Genomic DNA, 20599 nt, shown 5'->3' with positions numbered 1-20599 from the left:
GGGAAGATGGCTAGCTACCTGTAAGTTTGATGAGGGTTGTGTAATGGCTGACATATGCTTCTGGGTGGGGTGGAGGAGTGCTCCATCCTGCTGAGGTGTGGGACAGGGGGCATGGTGGGAGTAGTAGTGCAGGCCCTCCACCCCCAGACACCCTCATTGTAAAGATGTAAGTTTGTTTGTTGTACTGCAATGGCCTCCAACTGCTCCTGGGTGGGGTGGGGGAGGGATCCATCCTGCTCAGGTCTGGGCAAGGGAGCCTGGTGGTTGTTGTAGTGCTGTTTGCCTGTACACATACCCCCATGGTTATGTTGTTAGCTATGCTTGTGGTGAATGGGAGTGGGTGTATGTTAGATCTGTGAGCCATGTTTTTGTGAGTGTGGGGTGCAGATGGATGGTGTGTGTCCTAGGTAGTGTAGCTTTGTAGTTGTGCAAGACAGTACATAGCAGAGTGGCGGTAGTCATTTGTTTGTACTTACCAGCCTCCACTCCCCCGGCTACTCCTGTGAGATTCTCTGGATGCAGTATGGCAAGCACCGTTGGGGATATACTAATTTCTGGGGCGGTGTCTCCACTATACTTGTGGCGGGTTCTTGTTTTTCCGCCACGATTCCGACCGCCGCGGACGGATTTTGGCCATCTCCGCCCGCTACGGGTGGTTATTCTGGAACAAATACCGCTGCGTGCGGTTTTTTTTGGTGGTTAATGCTAATTTGTCCACGGGGCCGGCGGGAGGTTGTTTTCCGCTTCCATGGCGCTTGGGGTGTTTTTCAGCACTACATCCTAATGGACCTCTAAATTTGGTCTGAACCCGCCTTAATTTACAGAACATCGTTATGACCCACTTCAATTAGCAAAATACAAACAGATAATCACTCATAAACGCAGATATGAAGATTGTGGTGAAGGTTTTGCCCAATAGATTCAAGGTCTATATTCCATTAATATTTCACCACCACAGGTAATGTTAATGCATGATCACACTTCAGTGAATCATATTAGGACAAACTCCCATCGACTGTTGGAGACGCAGAACAATGAGGATGAGAAGGTGGTTGTCTCTTGAAAGCAAGAAGGCGTTGAAACTTATAAAGCGGACTTACCGTTATGGATTATGGAGGTCATGGGCCTAAGGGAGTTGTACTTTGATAACGTGAATCTACAGTGCTTTATGGCCTGAGTGACCTGTGGGTGCTTCTCATCCACCTTTTTTGCTCTCCTTTGTAGCACAAGGCAGGGGTGGACACTCTTTCCGCTCTTCTTTTATTTTGTAATTTGCACACAAAAAAAATAATTTGGAAATATAAATGAGAAAAAATTAAAGCTAAAGATATAATCATCGATAGCATCTAAAGATAAAAATACATGAAAAATAGATCAAAAGAAAGAAATGCTTCAGGAAAGCAAAAATTAAAAGAAAATGGAAAATATTTATACATTTATAAAAGAAAAGTCCACATTTCCTTTAAAAAAATGGTAACCTCATCATCCCTGGAACAGAAGATCAGTAAAAAATTCCACCAGTTAAAAAAAATAAAAATACCTCCTCCACATAAATATATTAATAAAATTAAAGGACTTATTATGGTGTACAACACCATCGCGAAACATGAACAAACAAGATAAAACCAGACATGGTGCGGTGCATTTGCATTATCACGTTGCAATATAGGAGCATGTGCTACGGCATTACATTTGCCGTAGGACAAGCTCCCATAGGGAAATAGGAGGTGGAGTTCATCCCTGCACCGTGTGCCAGGAAACACAGGGTGCTTGCTACACAGTGCAGGGATCAACAAGTGGGCATCCTAGGTATCCACTTAAACACAAAACGTAGGCCGCAGGGTGAAGCCAGTTTCCAACAGGCTTTCCATATGTGAAAGCTGGATATTAAAAAACCCTGACAGAAAGAGTGCATCGTAATACAAATGGCGTAAAACGCCATACATATAAATTACATGCAAGTTCCGATTGGGGAACAGGTTCATGGAGCCCGTCAAAGGCCAGCGTGAATAACCGGCCGGTTTCACTTCAGACCGGCAGTATTATATCAGCCGGTCAAAAGTGAAACCGACTGTTTCTGTCAGAAAGCCTCCAACCTAAGGTCAGAGACTTTCAATGTAAGATCATAATGAAGGCCTATATATTACACTTAGAACTGCTAAAATAACTCTACACATACTAATCAAAACATAACTAACGGACTTTGTCTGCCGGCCATTGTAGCGGTGATTGGGACCGCCCGTCAGACATGCAGTGGGCCCACTACTGCGATCAGGATGCGCCCGCCAAAATGGCAGGCGAATCCTGGGCCATTAACATTGCAGGCGGTAATGGGAGCTACAGCACCGTCCATAATGTTAAAGGTGCTTGCACCACATTTGAATGCACCACATGGCAGGCACCATGAAATGCCTTACAGTTGGTGCATGGAAATGCAGGGGGGTACCATGCAGCACAGCAACCACCCCCCCACAATAGGGGCCGACAACAAGCCCACAAACCCAAACCCCGACAGCCTTTCCACCACCGCCATGGAAAAACCGCTTACAGGACACAACCAAATATGGTGGCAGTGCCTGCTAGACACTGCCACCATATTAGTGGCCCTTTTCCATACACCAGGCAATCGGTGCGATTGCCACCGGTTAAAAAGCGGCAGACAGACTTGGGGGTCATTAGTATAGTGGGCGGATCACCACCGCCTGTATGGCGGTGGCGATCCGCCCGCTAAAAACATCCGCCCGCTGCAAATTTCCCCCCCGCCACATTACCATGGCGGGGGGAGCCCGGCGGACAGGAAGACCGTCCGCCGGTAGGCAATCCGTACGAATGCCTACCAGGTGGAAAAGCAGTTTATATGGTGGCGGTGTCTGGTAGACACTGCCATCCATATTACTATGCAGGCGGGGACCTGCCTTTCCGTGGCGACAACGCCGCCACGGAAAGGCAGGCAGTGTTTGACATTGGGGGCCCGTAGCGGGCCCCCATGGATTCTGGGGGGAGGGGAGGTGCACATGGATGGTACCTATGATACCCCCCTGCATTTCTATGTAAAACATGGCGGGCACCGTGTGGTGCCTGTCACGGTATGCATTGAAAGGCACAGGCTGCCTTTGTGGCATTGCGGCGGGCGGTGCTCTCTGCACCGCCCGCTGCTATGTTGCAGATGCACCATGCGCCCGCCAGTGTGGCGGGTGCATGCTAATCGGGAGTGCGGGACCGCCACACCCTCAGCGGGTGGTCCCATTTCCCGAGGATATGGCGGGCAGACAAAGTCCACCCGCCATACTAATGGGGCCCTTTGCATCCGCCATGATACCGACCGCCATCCTAATATTGCGGTGGGTAAATCGTAATGTGATGGCTATCATAATGAGCTCATAATATACTACATATCGCAAAGCCTTAAAGGTTATCATGGTAGTAAACATATAACTGTAACTATGTATTACACAACATATTAAAATGCACAAAAAGACAATACAAACAATATAGAAAACCTAACTACCTCCCCTCTAATATTAAATTAACTAAAATTTAAAATTATTTTAAAAAAACACTAACCTTAACCGATAACCGTAGCTACCAAATGCAAGCTTCTCTCCCCAAATGTGTGCAAACAAAAACAGGGATAGATGAAAAAATCTACTTGGACACCAGATAAAAATTGGAAAAAATATTATGTAGCTTTGAAGTCAATATAACACAATATGATTCTAAAAATATATGTAAAAAATGTATTCACTTCCAAAAAATGTTATACAAATGTTTGACAAAATGAAGAAATATATAGTAATTAATATTATAGTATACATACATTTTAAAAAATATATACAAAAAGGTTTGGTTAATTTGTTGTTGATTATTTGTAACAAAAAATATACACAAATGTTGCAAAAGTAATGAAAAAAATGTGTAAATATAAAAATATAATGTATGAAAAGAAAGATTATTATGTATAAAGCTGAATTTCCGGTTCAAGTTATAAATTAAATAATATTATTTAAAAATATAAGATTATTTAAGGGATGATTAGCATGCAGCTGTAAAAGCCTCCGACCCTTCATCGGAGCCTTTGAAGCTGCATCGTAATATGCCTGTAAGATTACTTTACGAGTGCCTCATTGTCATGAAAGCGATCGTAATGGAATTCAAACGGTCATTCAGGCTAACTTAGAGGCGGTAACAAAAAATTATGACAATTCTGTATTGGACACCCGACCAAGTGAGGTATCATTTTACTCGGAAGACTGAGGAAGACGCTGTGTGGTAGGACATTTGGGGGGATAAACACAAGCCATACCTCCCTGTGCTCGCCCAGATGTCTAGTTTTCAGAAACGTTTAGTTTTAAAAAATGTATACATTTGCTAGGTTTCGCTAGGCGCAGGCAGAGCTAGGATTCAAAATCCAAAGCTTGGCACTTGGAAAAATAAGGGTCAGTTTTCACTTTAAAAATGTGGTGTGTCTACGTTGCATTTTGGGACATTTCCTGCTGCAGGCACTAGGCCCACACACACAAGTCAGCTACCGTTTTTATCAGGAGACTTGTGGGTAGAATTTTGTGGTTCAAGAACTTTTCATCCCAGAAATAAGAGGAAAATGTGTTTAATTTTTTAGAAGTTTGAGGTTTGCAAGGGATTCTGGGACACAGAACCTGAAGAGAGCCACAGAAGTGACCCCATACTGGATTTCACTTGGGGGCTCATTAGTATGTCGTAACGTTCGACACCGCCAAGCCTGCAGTGGCGACCGCCACCACATCGTAACAACTGAAACCACCCGTCATATTACAATGGCGGGGGCTTCCCAGAGGATGCAAAGTGCGTCTGCCGCTTTTCTGCCATCCGGCAATCATTCCAAATGCCAACTGGGCAGAATTGGCCCCTAATGTGATGGAGGTGCCAAGCAGGCACTACCGTCCATTTTAGGATGGTGTAATTAGAAGACCGCCATGGAAAGGCTGGCGGGATTTGCTTTGGGGGCCTGGGGATTTGAGGGGTGGGGGGCTGCACTTGGGGGCTACCTATGGTACCCCCTTCATTGTCATCTAGAAGGTGGCAGGCACCAAGAGGTGCCTGCTACGTTGTGCATGGCAATGCACGACATGCCACTTTGGCTTTGCAGCGGGTGCTGCTTACAGGAGATGTGCAAAACACACTGCTTCTAAAATCTATATTTTGTTTAAGAAATATTTGGCTTTCTTTTGTACCTATATTTATCTGTTTATATTTACCAAATGAATTGCGATAAACACAGTACACAATGAAAAACAAGTACAAGATGCAGCTCAGTTTTTGGATCTGGGTTCCGCGGGTCCTTGGTGAACCTATAAGTCCTACATATCCCAAAAAAAGAAGGGTTATGCAGATTAAAATGTTATATTATTTGGCATACTTAGAAGAAATTACAGGTGAAAACGTTGACACAATTGGCTATTTTTTTTTCTACATTAGTGCAATATTTTCTATTATCAAATGTAAATTTGTATAGGAAATCATTAAACGTGGGGGCAAGATGGCCGCCGTGGCTCTGTAGAGAGAAGTCGCATTTTTTTACTCTCTCCTATCCTAGGATGATGGAGTATTGGTGAACCCAGGGATGTGGGGTCTGACTAACCGGATTTTTCTTGACACAGTGGATACACTCAACCCAGACTGGCTGAGGGGCTTCCCTACAAAGAAAGTGATAAAGAAGGTGATAGACTGGCTGAGCTGCTGGAGAAGTCTGTTTAACGACGACGTGAAAGTACCTCTGAAGATGTCCCAAAGGCTCAAGGCGGATAGAGACAAAATATCGTCAGCAGGACCAATTAAACCCTCAGGAGGTGCTGTGAGAGAGGGGGCTATCCCAAAAACAGCCTCTGTGAGAAAAGCGGCGGAATTTCCAAATCGGAGTTCGAAGAACACAGCAGCAAAGAAAGCAGAGAAGCAGGAGAAGAAATTGGAAGCAGGTCCGGAGACCCGATCAGCGATGTATAAGTCGACGAGGGACACTGCACTAGATGGAAAGCCCCAGCGAGTGCATCCAGCGCAAACGATTGTTAAAGATCAGAAGCGGCAAGCGACCTTACCAGAGTCGTTTACCACAAGGGTTCCTCCGTCTGTTCCACGAATAGAGATCCAGGCAGATGGTCCGCAGCAAAAGGAACGGCAGGATGAGAAGCCGCCGACGGCTACCGGCGCCCAGGGAGACAGCTGCGAGACAAACGCGGAAGCAGAATCAACGGACCGCGAGGACGCAAGCAGCGGAGGCCTGGTTGCTAGGCAACCGGGAAGCGGTGCAGGAGATGGTGCGGTGATCGCAGAGCGGCGCGTAGAAGCTCCAGAAGCCGCGGGAGGCGAGGAGGCAGAGGTGGAGGCTGGTAAGGAGCTGGGCTGTGATACCGACATCGACACTGCTTCTAAGCAATTAGAAAAACAAAACAACACGCAGATGTTAGACGCTCTCCTGTCAGTAGAGGCAGGGTTATACAATAAACATTCGAAGGGCACTGAGGCAAGCTGGGGCAGCACGCAGAGTTTAACGGAGCAGCATGGGCTACACTTGGATCAGGACTTGAGCAGAAATAACAAAAGCATAGATAGAAGTGTGAGGGGAGGCTCGCCTGAGTTTTTTTCGGTCAATGAGGGCTCGGATTCATCAAATCCGAGCGAGGTGGAATCAGAGGAAGAGGAGAGTGGAACTGAATGTACTTCTGACTCAGATATTAGCAATGGATATAGCGAATTAGTCACAAAAAAGAAAAAAGGTACTGTGGGAGTTAAAAAAAGAAGCGGAAGAGGTTCAAGAAGCAGTATGACTAAGAAGTTATCATGGGACTACTCCGCTACTTCAGAGACCTACAAAGAAAGTGAGCAGGAAGGAGGGGAGAAGGAGGGGAGGCAGAATAACCAAAATGTAACCCTCGAAATGCTGTTTGGGACCTTGAAACAGATGCAGAAGGAGGCAAGAATGGAGAGCAGAAGGGCGAAAAGAGACACAAAAAAACTGCAAGCATCACTAAGGAAAGTAAGTAGAAAACAGGAAGAGGTTGAAGAAAGAGTCTTACAAGTGGAGGAAAGGACAAGTAGGGTGGAAGACGAAGTGACAGATTGGCAGACTTTTAAAACGGATCAAGAGAAGGTGGTTGAAGATCTTCAGTGGAAGCTAGAAAGCTTTGAAAATCGCCAAAGAAGGAATAATGTGAGACTTTTGGGTCTGGAGGAGGGAAAAGAGGGGCAGGATCCCAGAGGTTATGTGGTTAAGATTTTGGAAGAGGCCTTTCCTGACTCAAAATGGCAATGGGATGTGGAAGTGCAAAGAGCACATAGGTACCCACTGTTCAAAAAGAAAAATCGGGGAGGGCAGGATAAGGAACTCCCAAGAGCAATGTTGGTTTTTTTGGGTAATTTTCTAGCAAGACAGGAAATAATTGATAAAGCTAGACCTGACTCAAGAATTACAGCTGATGGAAACACTTTTTTCTCTAGGCCAGACTTCTGCCACGTTACCGTGGAAAGAAGGTGGAAATTAAGACAGATGATTGGGCCTTTCCAAAAGCAAGGGGCAGAAGCATATCTCTAGTTCCCGTCTAGGTTGAAAGTTATCAGGAAAGGTTATACCAAAATGTTTACATCCGAGATAAAAGCAGCAGAATACCTAGCAGAAATTTCAGAAACTAATAAAGGGAAGGAGAGTAGAGCTAGAATCAGTACCCCATCACAGTCTCCCCGGAGAACTCCACCAAAAACTCCGTAAGATGGTTAGATGGTAATGCCAAATAGCCTATTTGGCAATACCGGACAGAGGGGTAAACAGGATGGGAGAGAGTAGCGACGCTGCAGAGTACGGTCGGCTACACATAGGCCAGGATTGGCCTATTTGCCTGTAGTGAGGGGGGGGGGGGTCCCAAGGGGCGGGGGGTAAAGGGGGGAGGGGGGAGGGTGGGGGAGGGGGAGACATACATGCTGGTTTTGGGCACAGTTATGGTGTAGAAGAAAGAGGTAAAAAAGACTTAAAAAAAGATGTAGGGATCAAGGTACACAAACAAACTAAAAGGGGGGAGAAATTGTTTTGGAAAGATCAAAGTCTAGAGATAACTACTAAATCCTGCTGGTTAAATTGGAAAAACGGAATAGGGAATGCTATGAAATATAAATGTCGTGTAGAATAGTATCAATAAACATTTGTGGACTCAATGAGATCAATAAGAGGTTAAAAGCTGCGTCACTGTTAAAATCCTTTAAACCAGATTTAGTGTGCCTTCAGGAAACACACATTGAGGGCACTAAGGTCTACTTACTTGATCAACTAGGTTTTAATGTTCTTGCAAAAACTAATCAGAACACCAAGACAAGAGGAGTGGCGATACTGGGCAGGAAACAGGATACAATAGTTAAGAAAAAGCTGGAGGATAAATGGGGAAGATGGGTTATAGTAGAATTATCGTTTAGGGGGGAAACCTTTACGCTTCTTTCAGTCTATGGCTCTACTGGAGATGACCCAGACGTTCCTCAATTCCTAGATGCAGAACTTGCTCAGTGGCCTGAGCCTATTATATTATGCGGTGACCTGAATATTCATGATTCAGATAGTAGTTTTTTAGACCCTAACAGGAAGTATGCGGGGAGGAAAAAAAGAACCTATAGGGCTCTAGCAGATTTAGCAAGGAATAACTCTCTAGAGGATCCTTGGGTACATTGCCATCCGAATCTCGACGGGAGTACTTTCTTTTCAGCGCCCCACCAGATCTTAGTCAGGCTGGATTATTTTTTAATTACAAGAGGGCTGCTAGACGGTGCAAGGATAGTAAGGGAACCAAGGATCATATCAGATCATAGTCCGTTAGTGTTAGATGTAAGTATTGGGCAAAGGAGAAATAAGGAGCCGACGCAATGGACATTTGACAGAGCACTCCTTCAGGATCATAAATATAGGGAAAGAATGGCTGAATGGATTAAGGAATTTTGGGTAATTAATAGAGGTACTTCATCACCAGGGATTGTGTGGGACGCTTTTAAAGCTGGAACACGAGGAGAGACCCTTAGTTATGTTATCAGAACGCAAAGAAGAGAAAGGGAGGAACTAGAAAGAAATAACGAATCAATTAGAGAGGTAGAGGAGGAACTCATGTTGGCTATACATGCGCACACACCAATTGAGCAGATATTGTTAAAACTAGTCGCTCTCAAAGCAGTGGTCATGGAAGGGATGGCAAAAAAGACGGTGGAGAAATATTTAGCCAATAAAGAAAAGGCGTATGAACTTAGCGAAAGAGTGGGTCATATATTAGCGGTGCGAGCTAGACAAAGAGATGGGATGGCTGATATTAAGGAGATCAAAAATGGTCAAGGAATTAAAGTTAAGGGTGCAGAACAGATTAGAGAGGTTTTTAGGCAGTTTTATACGGAATTGTATCAGGTAGATGGGCATGGAAGAGAGGAGGACATAAGGGCTTATCTGAGGGATATTGAGCCATCAAACTTGGAGGAGTCAGACAGAATAGAGCTGGAAGAGAAACTCAAGGTGGATGAACTTGTTGAAGCGTTGAGGGAACTCCCATCTGGGAAGGCTGCTGGCCCGGACCAGATTCCAGTTGAATTTTATAAGGTCTTCCAGACCTCTCTGCTAGCAGACATGTTTAATATAATGGCGTCAGCACAACTGGGTGAAACTGTTCCATGTTCCTGGGGTGGCGCAGACATTATTGTTATCCCAAAAAAAGGTAAACCGCCAGATGTCCCAGGCTCCTACCGACCCATCACCTTAATGAACGCCGATGTCAAGGTGTTTTCAAAAATATTGGCAAAAAGATTATCTAAGACAATTGAATCTTTAGTTACACCCTCTCAGCATGGATTTATTCCAGGGAAAGGAACAACCCACCACACCAGGCAGGTAATTACGGCATTTGATGTAGCAGACATCCTGGAAGATCCAATGGCAGCGGTGTTTCTTGACGCGGAAAAGGCTTTCGATAGGGTCTCATGGGGTTATCTATGGGATGCTCTAAGGTGGCACGGTATAGGACCAGGATTTATAAAGGCTCTGCAGACGCTATACATAGCCCCGACGGCCAAGATAAGAGTCAATAGAGGTTACTCAGCCGCAGTTAATATCCAGAGAGGTACAAGGCAGGGTTGTCCATCTTCTCCCTTACTGTTTGCTCTATATCTGGATCCCTATATTCGTAAATTGGAAATGAATCAACAAATATTACCATTAGTACTAAACGGTTGTAGACTTAAATCACTAGCCTACGCGGACGACGTCGCCATCTTGACTCCAGACCCTGTAGCCGCCATCAGGGCAATTGAATCAGAAGCTGAGAGGTTTGGTCAGTTCTCTGGGTATAGTTTGAACACAACTAAAACACAGATAGTCAAAAATCAGTGGGTAACGTGTAACGATGTAAGAGTGACAAATACGGCAACTTATCTAGGGGTGCAAATGACGGCAGAAGTAAGTAAAATTGTGGAAAAAAATATGGATCCCTTGATAACTCAAATGAAAAAAGATTTAGAAAGAATGAACAATTTACACCTGTCGCTAGTCGGTTGCACAAATATTATCAAAATGATGATTTTACCCAAATTTTTGTATGTATTCAGGGCTGTACCATTGTTGATTGAAGCCAGCTGGTTTAATTGCATAGAGGCTATATGTAATAGGTTTATATGGGCCCAAGGTAAAACCCGGAGAGCTTATAGGTACATGACACTCCCTAGAGAAAAAGGGGGATGGGGGGCACCAGATTTTCGTTTATATTATATGGCCTCTGTGCTGCAATATATTCAAGGTCTTATTGGTGGAAGCCCTGACGATGTTAGAATGCAGAAAATGTCTACAGATGTGTATGCTGTCGCCTTAGGGGTAAATGCTGAGAACTGCTTTTTGAAGTGCATTGATTATAGCTATTTCAAGAGGACTAAGTTTAAAACTGTTAAAGCGGCAGTTACTACATGGAATGCATTCTTGAAGAGGGTAAAACTTGGGAGGTATAACAGATATGTCTTATTAAGTAACAATAGGTCACTCCCCAAGGAAATCTTTGGAGATCATACTATGGCAGAGTGGGCACTAAAGGGGGTTACGCAAATTGGAGATTTATATACACAAGATGGCTTTATGCAATTTTCAGAGTTGAGAGGAAAATACGGCTTAGATAATAGGGGATTTTTCAAATATCTACAGGTTAGAAGTTTCCTTAATAATAAAGTTGGGGGCCCGGCAGGTTTTAATAAAATGGAAATAATGGAGAAAATAAAACTGTTGGGGGATTGTACCATCAAGTCCTTTTATGCAGCATTGGTGAAAGACAAGCAGGATGATTTAGTTAAATTTAGTAAAAAATGGGAAGATAAACTGGGTATTGATACTAGACTTTTTTATGATTCTTTGAATTTTGGATCTACGATATTATGTGCTGCCCCGCTGCAGTCGCAGCATTATAAAACATTGTATTCTTTGTACTTTACTCCTGCAAAGATTGCAAAATGGGGAGGGAATCAAGGAATCAATTGTCCCAGATGTAATGAGCTGGAAGCAGATAGCGTACACATCTTTGCTACATGTCCACAACTAAGAACTCTGATTAGGGAAATTGAGGGGTTTTTGGGGAACTCACTGGATATTGAGATATCTCTTACACCAGTTTGGATTATGTTAGGGGTGAGCGATGACGAGCAGACTCAATATGCTGAATTCCTTTTTGTAGTAATGGCTGTCTATAGACTAACAATAGCTAGGGCATGGCTAGATAAAAGCCCTCCGAAAATGCAATGTTGGCTGGTAAATACCCTATATGCATATAATATAGAGGAAAAAAATGTTGCCCGAAAGGGGAGGAGTGGAAGACGTTTGGGGAGAAGAATTTGGGAGCCATTATGGAAATGGAAAGAGAGACAAAGAAGGAATAGCTAGGGGGAGGGGTAGGTAGTTGCTTTTACTTTGATGTCGAGTTTTTATTTTTTTTGTTTTTTTTCTCTGATTTTGGACTTTGCTCACTAATTATAGCTGATTTGTATAAATGTGTACATTGTGATCGGTCAGATTTATTGTATAATTTATTTGTTAGTATTTAAGGCTTGTGATATAGGTAATGCTCATAATCCATTGTTGTAATGAAGAAAAATGAAAAAATAAAATAAAATAAAAAAAAAAAAAAAAAAGGAAATCATTAAACGATTTAGACAAATGTCCCCATTACTTAATTCATAATTTTGTCTAGTTTTCAGAAATGTCTGATTTTCGGGGCTCCATTTTTGTTTTGAAACCCATTCCTAACACAGTAAAATTTAAAAACTTCAAAGAAAATTTTGATTACTGTCAAAAGTTTACTTGCCCCTGAAATCAGAGATGATGGTGATTTTATCACCACAAACACATTGTTGATGCCATTTACAGGAAACACACCAGACGCTTTCTAATGCAGAAGTTTTTTATTTAAAAAGGCAAAACATTAAAATATTTAGAAAATGTATGGGTCCCTTCCAGGGGAATTAAAAAACCCTGGGTACCTTTCGAATACTCAGGTTGTTGGGAAATAGGGGAGAAATTTAACATTGATACCTTATGTGGACAAAAAGTTACAAGGGCCTAAGTGCGAAATAATACAAAAATAAAAAAAATAAGGATAAGCACAGGGGGGTGGGGAAAGGCCCTATTATATTTAGGTATAAATATATACATATTTGTAAAAAATTATGGCATTATTCAAACAAAAATAAACTTCTTTTTTCAAAATCTAAAAATACTTTAAATACCAAATATTTTGAGAAAAGAAACAATTTCCAATGCCTTATGCATATGCTGCATATGAAAATATATTCAAAAGTATTGCTTAAAAAAGTAATTGTTTGACAACTTTACCCATGCCATAACAGTTTTCGGTCAGGTAGGTAAAATAGCTGCAGCGCTTTAGGGGAGGCATAGACATATGGCCAGGCACCAACAAGCAAGGTATTAGCTCTATTTGTAAGCCCAGTAGGGGGGAGCACATATAGTTAGGTTTATGCTGTATTTGTAAGCTCCCCTATGACATAGGGGGAGCACATACCGATGGGGGAGCACAGCTCGTTAGGTTTATGCTGTATTTGTAAGCTCCCCTATGACGTAGGGGGAGCACATACCGATGGGGGAGCACAGCTCCTTAGAGCACCAAATGCAGCAGTTCACACCGGGGGTAGACTCTCCTTTCGGGCAGCCTGGCGCTGTCAAATGTGCCATCTTGAAAGTGCCAGTGTGAGGGCCATTTATTTTTTGTCTCAGCCTGGTGGAAAAACACAGCTCACACACTTGCCCTTTCAAGCTGGTCCACATGGCAGTGCCAGACTGCCCGAAAAGACAGTCCAACACTGGAACACAGGGGGGCATATTTTTACAATTAAATGGCGCCGCATCGCGCTTCAAGCAATTTAGCTGCGCGGTCCTGTGTAATTTCAGAAACGCAGGGAGGCACCATATTTATAAGAATATGGCGCACCCCTGTGTATTCCCTTGCTTCGTCTCTGAAAAACCTGCCTAGCACACATGTAGGTGCCCCTGCACCATGGTGCAACAGTGCCGGTGTAGCAGGGATGATTGTGTTTGTGCAGGAAGGCACACATTCTTGCATAAAAGCAATCATTAATGGCATTCTGCTCCTTCTATGTGTGCCTCTTTAACAGATCCTTGTAAATCTGGGGAAATGTTAAAAAGCAATGTGTATTGCGTGGAAATGCCCACAATAACACCCATTGCACACCCCTTTGCTGCAGACAACTGCGGCAAGGAGGGACACATTTACAAGGCGGTGCAAAGCCACACTAAGTGGCTTAGCACCGCCTTGTAAATATGTACCAGAGCGTCGGAAAAAGTTATGCTCCTGTGGTGCAATGCCCTTGTAAATATGCCCCACACTTTTGTGGTAGAGAGGGCACAGGCTGAGCAGGCTCCAGCCTAAGAAGATGTATGTTCATGGTATGCATAGGACACTAAATGGTTAGTGATTTACCCATTAATGTTTAGTTTATGCATGAAACTTTGCAATAATATCTCAGCGCTCAGTGTCAGTTTGACACTGAGCAAGGATACTAGGATACTAGGATGAAAGGATGGTAAATAGACACCTCCAAATAGTTACTTTGTGGGAGGATAATTATTGCCTATTTTCAACTGGAGACAAGGCAGGGTTTTTTCTCATAGGCAGGGGCGGCTCCTCCATTAGGGCAGAGGAGCCCACTGCTTTCTCGCAGCGCAAGAAGCAGAAACATAAAGTGGTATTTTAAATACCATTTTATGTTTCAGCTTCTCGCGCTGCGAGAAAGCAGAATGGTATGCCTGGTTGGGGGCTGGCGGGTGGGCGGGTCAGGGAGGAGTGGCTTGCCCAATGTTATGGGGCCGACCAAGCCAGTCATGTGCACTCTGGATTTTCTCTATGTAGGCTGCCTACATAGACAAAGTGGCCTGCCTACAGGCGCCTGGCTGGGCGCCGTCCGCACCAAATACAACATTGCCATTGCAGCATTGTGATTGGCTTAGGGAAGGCGAGGGAGGATGCCTGCTTCCTGTTCCAGGAGCATGAATGCAGCAGGAAAAGGGGCGCGGGACTGTCCTAGACCAGAGGCGGCGCGGGACCTGGTAAGTGAAGCTTTTAATTTATTTTTTAAACTCCCCCATTCCCTCCCAGCCCCCGCGCGAAACCCAGCCCACGAGTCATGCGAGCCACAACTGCTCATAGGCCTAAATCCAGCAAAGTCTATGAGACCAAGAAGTAAACTGTACCTCAATGTATCACAAAATCAAAACTGTACGAGCGGCCGACATTTTTTGTAGAGTTAAAAAGCAGTATGACTCACCAGATTGTTAGGGTTTTAAAGCAGTCTGCAAACTTGCTTGCTAAAGAAGCCATATTAGCAATGGTGCACAGAGCTGCCCTGTCGAGGCTTCACTGTTATGCTATTTTCCTAGGAATAACCAACACTCACACCAGAAGATTGCAAACAGTCTTTAAAAATATAAGCTCTTGCATAGTCATAGATGTCGCAAAATGCACAGATCTCTCTTATCCTTGAATTAAAGCATGGGTTGGTTAAGTTAGCCATGTTAAAGTTCTAATTTGTATGCACTGATACAACAGTTTCAGGTTCACACACCCCATATTAGAACAAAACGACTTTCCGATACTCCCTTTTGATACCAATTAGATCATGTTATGTTCGTATTTAGCATTTTGTTTAGCACACACTGCAAACCTCATTTCCATTGGAGAAGTGTGGCTCATTGGAGAAGTGTGGCTCAATGATTAGAGTGGCAGACCCTGATGCAGAGGTCTAGCCCGGGACCAGGTTTCAATTCCTCGGCGGGTCTTGGGCTCAAAAATTCCACGGACCTGATAATTCTCGCCTCAGTGCCATTCCAATCATGGAGTCCCAGTCTGCAACTCTGGGAAATAGCTTGATTAATCTCCACAACGGCCCCCACAACGCTAAGGATGCCTGGCCTCCACCTTGGGGGTGCCCAGGAGTGGACGCCTCACAGGGAAAGCCAGGATGGGTTCCACAGCGGTATTCATACAAGCGCCTTGAGACCCTTGCGGGTGAGTAGTGCGCTATACAAGTATCAATTTAGATTGATAAGAGGTCATGTTATAGCGACCACAGCAATTACATTAGGAGTTGTGCTTATATAAAATGTATAATTTTGTGCATATTACTTGATACACATAGGAATGTTGCACAAAATATGCTGTCCTGTTGTTTGCCCATGGCTTCATTTTGTATTAAGATTTCATGAAAAGTCAAATTTTGCTAATTAACGCAAACACATTTAAAGGCATGGGCAAAGTGGGAAATTGCCAAGGGCTACCACCTGCCAAGGGGTACACTAGGAAAGTGAACTTTCTCTCTATTAAACCTCTGTTTATTCTATTTCTTCCTCTAAACCCCCTCCCTCTCTGCCTGCATGTATTTCTGACTCCCTCTCTCTCTACCCAGTGTCATCCTAGAAGTCTTGGGCAAGACATAGTTCAACTAGTTTTTGTGACCATGTTAAAGTTCACAATATAAATCAGTATTTTTTGGCATCAAGCCAGCTTGAGTTAGCAGGAATTGGAAATAAAATTCAAATTTGTTCCATACAGGGCCTGTAGGAAAGTAGGATCTACGTCTATGGTTACCCCCAATTTTTGCTTGATGTAATGCTGTTTATGATCCTGCTAATCAGGACCCCAGTCCCTCTGCTTTCTACCCTAAATTGTTATGGTAAGTATTTAGGTACATCCCAGATTGGAAACTGGGGTACCCTTATCAGTCCCTAGTATATGGTACCAAGGTACGCACTGCATAGGTACCCCAGAGGCCCTCCATAGGCTATGGGAGACCATTCAAACTATCTCTACAGGCCTGCCATTGCAGCCTGTGTAAGTTGGTGCTAGCACCACTTACGAAAGATATAGGTTTCCCTATATCTAAGGTCACTGCACTTAAAACCTATAAGTCACCCCTACAGCAGGCCTATTCAATCCTGAATGAAGGGCGCTTGGTTCTAAGTGTGAGGGTGCCCCTGCATGAGCAGACACCCCTACAGCCTTCGGAGTCCATTCTCCCAGGTTGTGAAACAGCCATATCACATATAGAGGGGCACCACATCATTACGCAATGACCATCTCAAAACTAGCAGTAACGTTTTGGTATCAAACATGTTGGAATCATACCCCCATACCATAAACGGTGTGGGAGATATAATTCCAAGCACTGTAAAGGCCCACAGTGCTCCCGGTACCAGTCTTCTAGACCCAAACAGCACAAAATGGCTGTTGCGGACCAGAGACATGATTCTGCCATCCTGCTGCTAAGCCAAGCTTGAGCAGGGGAAGGCAGAACAATAGGCATCCTGTCACAAGGAGGTGGGACCACCTCCCAGACAGGGTTTAGTGTATTGGGGTAGGGTGGGAGCGCTTGCCAGTGCCACATAGTCTGCAGGCAGGGCACATTTGGTGCCCTCCATGCATAGTACAGCTCAAACCAGTTCAGGGAGCAGTTGGCTCCTTCTCTAGTGCGAAACTGGACAAAGGACAGGGAAGTATCCCGCCCCCTTGGCCCAGGTATCGTCCTAACCCTTTCCCTAGGGTACTTAATGGCTTACCTGTGGTTGGGTCCCTACAGTCATCGTGGGACACAATACAATTCAGACACCACTTCAGCTTTGACTGTCTGGGCACTCTGGACTTTGCTGGACTTCACTCTGGGCATCAAGGCTGCAACCGGAAAGACTCCTGCAGCTCCTTATCTCTTCGCCCTGCATGTCTGCTGCAACGTTCGTACCTGTGCTCCATACAGGAACCCACCCAGGGCTTGTGGACATCCAAGCCACCTGAAGGAATCTCCCTTGAAATGAAGGAGTCACTTCCCTGCACCTGCAGGCACCGCAACTAAGCTGACCGGTCTGCTGATCCTGGCTACTATGGACTCTGAAAGGCTCAGGAACATAGGGCATGGTTCCTCACATCCCTCGAGGCCTGCCCTGTCCTTTCACCAAGTTTGAGGCCAGTATCCCTTGTCGAAGCCACAGGAACCGAACTCCTGTGCACCGTGTCGACTTGCTGTTGCAAAGGCTTTTTGGCTTCCTTTCACCAAGATCTTCAGGCTCCAAGTAGCCCCAACCTCAAGCATCTCCAGTAATCAGAATCTTTGGCCACACCACATTGCTAGCATCGTGGGCCTGCTTCTTTGGTAGCTGCTCAAGGTCCTCTTGCGACTCCAGTGCCTCCATCTTTGGGTCCTCTCGGGGTCACATTTGAATTCTCATGGGCTCCCCTGATTGCTCAGGGCCTGTCCTGACTTCCCTCCTTGTGGTGAGTCTCCTGGACCTTCCTGGTCCCGACATTGCACCTTCTTCTGCTTCAACGTTGTTTGTACTTGCCAAGACTTGTTGGTGCTCCCACTGGACAATGATCCCTAATTGGGCTCCTGGTCTTCCACAGCGCTGCCTGGTCCTCACAGCTGCCGTTCCAAGGGCATCGTCAACCCTTTTACAACACCCGACATTGGTGGGCATTCAACTTATGTGCCTCCTGGTAACTTTCAAGCGGCATTGACTCTGTCCCCTCTGCTTTCAGGTACTTCTTGACTTGAATCCACCTTTAGGTTCCACTGGACACTTTCACCTTCTCCAGCAGCAGCATCTTCTTGAAGTCATCCACTGGGTTCAATGGCGGTTTCCGACTCCACTTCAAACCTATACACCCGGCTCTCCTGGGGCAGCTATCCTGGTTCCCAAGGTATCCAGAGGTGGGGTGGCTCTCCAACCTTCTATCTTCCACAGGGTTTCTTCAGGGTCCACTGGGAAGGGTCCTTCTTTAAAACTGCAACTGCAACGTACACATTGATTTGTACGGAGAACACAGTTGTGTTTCCTCACTGCACACAACCCCCGTGGGACTCCTAGATACTCACATTGGGTGGTTCCTTGGGTCCCCAGCACTTTTATGTCCTCTGACTATTGTCTTGACTCGAGTCGTGGTATAGCACCATTTTAGTATGTGGTTTGGTCTCCCCCTGGAGACCACTGTGTATTCTGTGCTACTTACCCATTTCTATTGCAAAGTGTTGTGTGCTTTGTGTATATCTCTGACTAGGAGATATCTGTATGTGTTATTGAATGTCTTATAATAAATACATATTTTTATAAATTCGCTGAGTGGTTCTTTTTCACTCAATCTATATTTATAGGATTGTGTTCTGGTAAAACAAGCAGCTTTACACTCCTTCTGGACTAAGCCTGAAGGCTGCTCTCCACAGCTACCACTTAAAGAGCTTTCTAAGGTTGTCTAACACCACTAAAATCACCATAAGGGTTGCCTGGATCAGTGCAAGGTGTCCACTTACTTAAATGTACATCATATAATGAGCCAGCCGATCACAGGGCCCCAAAATATGTGTTCCCTAGGGCCCCCAAATCCTTAACATGTCACTTCTTGAGTACTCATTCCTTTGTGTGGAAACCTATGGCTGTTTGTGATAGTCCAGCTATGTTCCTTTTGCATAGAAGATAGGGGATATGATGTCATGACCCTTGACCGAAATAGCCCTAATCGGGTCCAGGCAGTTACGCAGCTAAACCATGTACCACCAGTGGTGGTCCCTGCGTATGCCGCCTGAGTAGCCGCATGTAAGAGTGGGAGGGGGTGCTGGCGATTCCTGTGACGGCTGCAGGTAAAAGCGAGGGGGTGGCAGCCACCCACAAAACTCATGCCACCCAGGGCGGACTGCCCCCACCACCACCACCCCCTGATACACCACTGGGTCGAGTGCACACCATGACTAGACTCCGTAGCCAATTTAAGGAGGAAGCTGGGGTAAAGGAATATGAAATCAACTAGAGCAACGAGAAAAGGAAACGTGTTCTAATCCCCTTTATAAGAAATTAAGTACATTTGAACAAGACATTCTATTAGCTTTTAGAGACTACAAGTAATTAATAAAGGGTCCTCTGGCACCTTAATTATGTAATTAGGTGCATACACACCAATAACAGTATAACAACTGTGTATTATTCATGCCTAATAGTAATATTATGCACTACAACAAGGCATCATTTGTTAAATCAAAATAATAATAAACATTAAGTGAACACTGTCAATTCAATTCTTCATCTTTATTCGGTCATAGGTATTAGGCCATAAAAGCACATTGAACATTGTCAACATATAATATATAGAAAATAATACAGTACATTAACAGTCCCAGTTCATTCCCATTCATTCCCACAACAATTAGCGCGTACAATAATACAGGGTACATAAAAACTGTGCAATAATACAGGAAACTTAAAAACTGGCAGTCCTGATAAGATTATAAAAACAGTTAATTCCATACCAATCCTTGATTTCATCAGTGCCAAATGTTAACCCATGACCATTGAAAGGTCAACCTGTGTAAACAGAATAGAAAATACGGGAAGGTAAAAACCTCAACACTGGATCCGCCATACGATCTCTTTTTCCTTGTTTACTATGACATTTGTTAGTACAATGGTATGTAAAACAACAGTAATAAGTATGTCCAGTTTAAAGATAGTACACGTCTATTTTCTCTCATGGATCTTTTTCAGTTACTGTTGCCCTGTCCATTTAAAACATCTTGACCTTCCCTCAATATGGTCTTCCTTGCGTAAAAAACACTCCACAAGAAAGATGAAATTCTTACACATACATCAATCGTTTGTAAGGACTGTAAAAAACATATGCTGGACAACATTGGGTAAAATCTAGATGTTTTAAAAGGCTCAAAATATAAAATTTCCACCACTTTTTATAGAATTTGTAGAATAATACCACATGCATTGTAGTCTGTAAAGAAACATTGTCACAGGGGCATTTTGACAAGTTAGAAGACCAATTGTTGGGTTCAGGGAAGGTGACCATGCGATGAAAAATGTCCATTCTAAAATGCGTTAATATGTATCTGTGCTTTTCATGGGGTACGAATCTAAGATATAAATGCAAGTTGTGACTGACTAGAATAAGCTGGTTTCTTAACACAGTAGGTTTTAACAATTCTGCTGACATCCTAATGCTCTCTAAGTTTGTTAAGCAGTCAGCCTTCAACTCTTTTCTAGTTAACTCGACCAGATATTCAG

At 44.1% G+C, this 20599-nt stretch overlaps 1 protein-coding gene across 1 annotated transcript in view; it reads left to right on the top strand.

Annotated features, from left to right (window-relative positions):
- LOC146870108 (uncharacterized) overlaps window positions 1-7661 on the top strand; it is a 96434-nt gene extending 88773 nt beyond the window's left edge. The window contains exon 2 of the mRNA XM_085628117.1: window positions 5637-7661. Within this exon, the coding sequence (XP_085484243.1) occupies window positions 5637-7564 (1928 nt within the window). The 3' untranslated portion in view covers window positions 7565-7661. The remainder of the gene's footprint in view (window positions 1-5636) is intronic.
- Window positions 7662-20599: the final 12938 nt, after the last annotated feature.

Source organism: Triturus cristatus, chromosome 1_1, assembly GCF_964204655.1.
Source record: "Triturus cristatus chromosome 1_1, aTriCri1.1, whole genome shotgun sequence".
NCBI lineage: Eukaryota > Metazoa > Chordata > Amphibia > Caudata > Salamandridae > Triturus > Triturus cristatus.
The sequence above is the reverse complement of the archived record's forward strand: the minus strand, read 5'-3'. Positions and strand labels throughout refer to the sequence as shown.